This window comes from Primulina eburnea, chromosome 13, assembly GCF_022965805.1.
Source record: "Primulina eburnea isolate SZY01 chromosome 13, ASM2296580v1, whole genome shotgun sequence".
Classification (NCBI taxonomy): Eukaryota; Viridiplantae; Streptophyta; class Magnoliopsida; order Lamiales; family Gesneriaceae; genus Primulina; species Primulina eburnea.
In genome coordinates, this window is record NC_133113.1 from 732,726 (window position 1) to 737,757 (window position 5,032).

The 5,032-nt window shown below is 33.7% G+C and overlaps 1 protein-coding gene and 1 pseudogene across 1 annotated transcript; one reads left to right on the forward strand and one right to left on the reverse strand.

Moving 5' to 3' along the window:
* Nucleotides 1-433: 433 nt before the first annotated feature.
* On the forward strand, nt 434-2,936 carry LOC140810921 (transcription factor bHLH95). Its single transcript, XM_073168844.1, has 3 exons — nt 434-859; nt 1,830-2,240; nt 2,775-2,936. Exons 1-3 carry the CDS (start codon nt 497-499, stop codon nt 2,868-2,870), a joined length of 870 nt encoding a protein of 289 aa, XP_073024945.1. The 5' UTR covers nt 434-496; the 3' UTR covers nt 2,871-2,936.
* A 523-nt stretch (nt 2,937-3,459) lies between these two features.
* On the reverse strand, nt 3,460-4,738 carry LOC140809105 (PI-PLC X domain-containing protein At5g67130-like; annotated as a pseudogene).
* Nucleotides 4,739-5,032: the final 294 nt, after the last annotated feature.

A 5,032-nucleotide genomic window follows, 5' to 3' on the forward strand; every position in this document is an offset into this window, starting at 1 on the left:
ATCCGTCTCATACAAATTTTTGTCTTATTCATACACAATTAATTTTGAGAATTCTATTATGTACGTTTACTCTTTAATGCATATTTATAAATATATATATATATATATATATATATATATATATATTATGTACGTTTTACTCTTTTAATGCATATTTATAAAAATATGACTTCATTCCTCCAAGAATTTGTTTGAATTCTAAAATTTTAGCTTTATCTCCAATATGAAAATAAATATCCACTCCATCACTTATTAAATTACCTCTTAATTTATTAACTACGAAACCTAGTACCTTTTGTTTGCTATTGCTTTGCCACCTCTCTAACTATCTACACTCACACATATATATGTATATATATATATATGTGTGTGTGTGTATATATATGCTTGCTTTCGTCTCCTTCCCTGCTCCATTTCCACCGCTGCACTGACAAACATTCAACCATAAACTTCTGGTCTATACATACACATATATATACATACATATTTCTTGGCCATGTTAGCCACGGCGGAATTGCTCGGCCATGAGGATACCTTCGTGTGGGAGAACCAATCATGGACATTCCCAAATGTTTTAGGGGACATCAATGAAGAAAACAATGGGAAAAAGATGGTGGACATCACCACCACCAACACAGATAAGCAGAAACCGGCCAAGGAGGAGGAAGCTCCGCCTGCTGCAAAGGGGAAAAAAAGGTGCGCCGCTGCCGCCGCCGCCACATGTAAAGGTGGATCCGCCGCGGCAGCCGGAGGGGAACCTGATCATGAGTTGCATATATGGACTGAAAGAGAGAGGAGGAAGAAGATGAGGAACATGTTTGGAAATCTTCATGCTTTGCTTCCTCATCTTCCTCCAAAGGTAATAATTCCTTTTTAATGTTATTAATTATTGAATTTTCTAAATAAAGAAATCTTGGGATTATTAATTTAATCCACTTTTTTTTTTCTTTTTTTGAAAAATAGCTAGCCCACATGAATGAATTCATAGTTGTTCAAGTTAGCTAGCTAGGGCACAACTCAGCTTTCTTGATTTTTTTTTTTTGCCCATTTTGGTTAATGATTACAAGGTTCAGTTTGTTTCTTGAAAAGGTACCTTTCTCACATCCCAAAATTTATTTTCATGAATTCCCTCAATTTAAATTTTTTTATCCACAGCGCACGTGATTTAAAAATTTATCACAACACAATAAGCATCATATATCATATATGCGATATATTTGATATACTAAAAAAAAGAACATAATGCATAATTAAAACATAAATTTCAAGAAACGAACATTAAATTAAAAAGAAGGGATTATATGCATAATTTATGTATATATGTATATATATACACACACATGCACACATTTCAAGGAGAAAGACAAATTAATGAGGAAGATGCTTTTGAGATTTAATTTCTTCTTTTGTATGATGATTGGGTTAGGGAGTCTGTCTAAAATTGAGTAGATTTCTGAAGAATCTTGTGATAGAAATTATGTTAGAGAACACATGGGATTTGTGTCAAAATCGAAGGATCCAACTTTAGATTGCTTTAGACAGAGTTGAGTGATCTATTTTTGCAAGTAAGACATAATAAATGCCACTCTCTCTTTCTGTTTTTGTTTTTAAAAAAAACAATAAACGCCACTCTTAGTATTTAAGTGTGTAATTGAATAGATAAATTATTACGATAAATCATAATGGAACTAACACTTTATAATATATATTTTATGTATAAATTAATTGCATTAATTTAATTAATTATTAATCTTCGAGGAAAGGGGTGACAATATCTATCTATCTATACATTTATTGAGTGATAATATAAATTTCATGCATGCATGCAGGCGGACAAATCCACCATAGTCGATGAAGCAGTAAACTATATAAAGAAAATGCAGGAAACCCTTGAAAAACTTGAGAAACAGAAGCTCGAAAGGCTTCATGGATCCAAAACTAACCAACAAAAACCCGTGGTTCGATCAAGAGAAGCATTCTTAGCTGATCAACCATCAACAAAAACGATTCATCCTGCGAATCCATTAATGTTTTCGGGTCCGCCGGTCTTCAAGACATGGACTTCTCCAAACGTGACGCTGAATATATGTGGAAACGACGCTCACATCAGCATCTGCGGGCCGAGAAAGCCCGGTTTGCTGACTGCCATTTTCTATGTGATGGAGAAGCACAGGTTGGAAGTGGTTTCTGCTCAAGTTTCTGCGGATGGCAATAGGTGCATGTATACCTTCCATACTCGGGTAAGTACCATTTTTTTCACGCTTCTTAACTAAAAATCACCATTTTTTTTAAAAAAGAAGGATGCATGGATTTAGATTAATTTCTTTTTGGTGTTCCTTGCTTATGATATGTGAAAAACGATCCATCGCGTGTTAATTTATCGTCAAAAAATAGCGAAAATGGACCAGAACGGTTTTGGTCATAAACAACATGAGCCAACATGATTGTTTCATTTAAATAACTACTACATTAATTTTTAGGGGAAATCAAGTTTCTGCACAACATGAGTGCTTCTCAGTTATACGTTATTATTAGTTTTTATGATGAACTAACACAGACCCGAACTGGATAAAATTTATAAGTCGATGGAGCTTTTTCGAAGATAAGAAACAATATAGACCAAAATAATATTATACTAAACACAAGAGAGACAAAAAATATAATTATCCTCGCTGATTTCTTGTTTAATTTGATTTGTTAACTGATTAAAGTTTTCATTAAAAATTTCGAGAAAATTGGTTTGACATAAATAATATATATTCTCTTGTTTGTAGGTTATTAATGGAATTCATGGCCAATTCCAGGAAGCATTTCCAGTGGAGGAAGTATACAAGCAAGCAGCAGCAGAAATAATATATGCAGTGGCTTAATTAATGCTTTGATTATATGTAGAGTTATCATTTTATCTAGTCAAGATTGGACATTAATCAGTTGCGCTCGTAGGTGCGTTCAAATTGGTCGATATCTGGGATTTGTTTTAGTTGAGTGATTTCGATTTGATCGATGAATTTCAAACGATTTTAATTTCTTGTAATTTTCAAAGGTGGTATGTCGATTCGTCAACAAAATTAATTGAAGGAGAGAAATTTTAAATTTATAAAATTTCGAGATCGATTCCCGAACTAATTGGACGGCCGATTCAAGCATTAATTATATTTAGTTACTTGTTTTTAGCACATATATATTACATACCGTGTATACTATGTTTTTATGATTGAGATCAACTACTACGTTAAATCATTTCTTCTAAAACCTTTAAATTATGTATATCCCGTTTTCCTTAATAAGATAGAAAATACATCTTTTTATCCTATTAAATAAAGATACAACTTTTTGTAATATCCTTTTAATAGACGTTTGATTTTTTCTTTTTCTTGATTATAATTTACGCAAAGATAAAAAGTTTCCAAAATAAAGAATCGATTATTAATTTAACTATAATAAAATATTGATTCTCCCTTATCGATCGGCCTTAGTTATTTTACTCCCCCGAGGTTTATTAATTCGAATAGTACTGGTCTCGTCTTTCACTGCTGCCGTCGGTGCGAGTGTGCGACACTGGGTTGAGGTGGCTCACATACTTCAAAAGTCATGTTTTCCTGCATTATGATTATATACGCGCGGTTGGTAAAACATTTGCGCCGGGTTATGATCTTGATAGAATAAGGATTGTAGAATAATAATGAAAACTGCCATAGAAATGCAAACCTTGAAAGATGATATACTTTTGCAGCGACAAACGAAGTTGACCATTTGCCATATATATCTACGGCTTAGACACTCCTCCTCCATCACTTCTCTGCAAGGTTTACTTAGTGAAATTTATCGTGTATTTGAAATATGCGGCATTTGGTGGTGATAGTGATCAGTTTAATATTGGAGTTAAATTTTGAGAAATTGAATGATGCTTACCTTATAAAAATCAACTGCAATACAATTAGGCCACCTTCTACCAGCTACTTGTTCGCATGTGTTCATCATGCATGGGGCCGAGTCGTGTTTGCACGCGGTAGCCACATCAGGGTTGTTACATTCATTGCCTGTGACTCTGCACTGTTAGGACATGATCCAGCTACCATTCCACCGTTACCATCTGCAAGTTTTTAGAATTCGACGGAGATTTTCGAATATTTTCATTTGGAAAAATCAACTTGAGATATCAGATTGTACGAGAGGCTCACATTGATTTTCTACTACGTATATCCACTCATAAGCAATGCCTTCTGTAGATTCCTCGGAAGATTTAGAAGTGAATTAAGACTACCAAACGCTGATTCTGTCTCACCATATCCCGACCATTCTTCGGATATTCGGGATACAGGAAACCAATACTTGTTTAAGCCAAAGGCGTTAAATACATTCGTCAGGCCGTTGGAAGATGAAACATAATCTTCAAATCTTATGGCCGTGACTATTTCAGAAGGATTTGACTCAAGAAACAATTGGACCTCTTTCAAAATGTTTATAGCAGGTTGCTGGGAAGCATATTATTCAATAGATAAGAATGATATAAATTGCAAGAATGTCAATTGATAGAATTAACACTTGATGTTGATCTGAAAAAATAATAGCGTGAAGTGATATCATCTAACTGCGACCATATACTTACGAAAGCAGTGTAGTTGCAGCACTTTCCCCCGAACGAGTGGCATAACCAGACATCATTTTCAAAATCATATATATATATATATATATATATATATATATATATCGAGCATGAACAGTACTCTAACTCCATTCTGCATTTCATTTGTACGTCCACAGAAAGTTTAGTAGCATGTAATTAGTCAAGTATCATTGGATTGGGAAAAAGAATCACATAATTTCTTTCAAAGGTTTCAACAATAATATTTGAATATTTCTAGGTTGTCTATTTGAATATGTAGCGCTCATGTTAACACTGGTGCAGAAAAATTGTAACATAAGAAAAACATTTTTCACCATCTTTTGCAGGCCAGCTTATCCTGGATAATGGCTTAATATTCAAGTCATAGAACTGATACATGTTACACAACTCTCTCCACGTTGATTA

Excerpts from the sequence above, each read along its gene's own strand:
- LOC140810921 (XM_073168844.1), top strand. The coding sequence starts at position 497 with ATGTTAGCCACGGCGGAATTGCTCGGCCATGAGGATACCTTCGTGTGG. Across the intron at positions 860-1,829 it reads TTCCTCATCTTCCTCCAAAG|GCGGACAAATCCACCATAGT; the intron begins GTAATAATTCCT and ends GCATGCATGCAG. Across the intron at positions 2,241-2,774 it reads TGTATACCTTCCATACTCGG|GTTATTAATGGAATTCATGG; the intron begins GTAAGTACCATT and ends TCTTGTTTGTAG.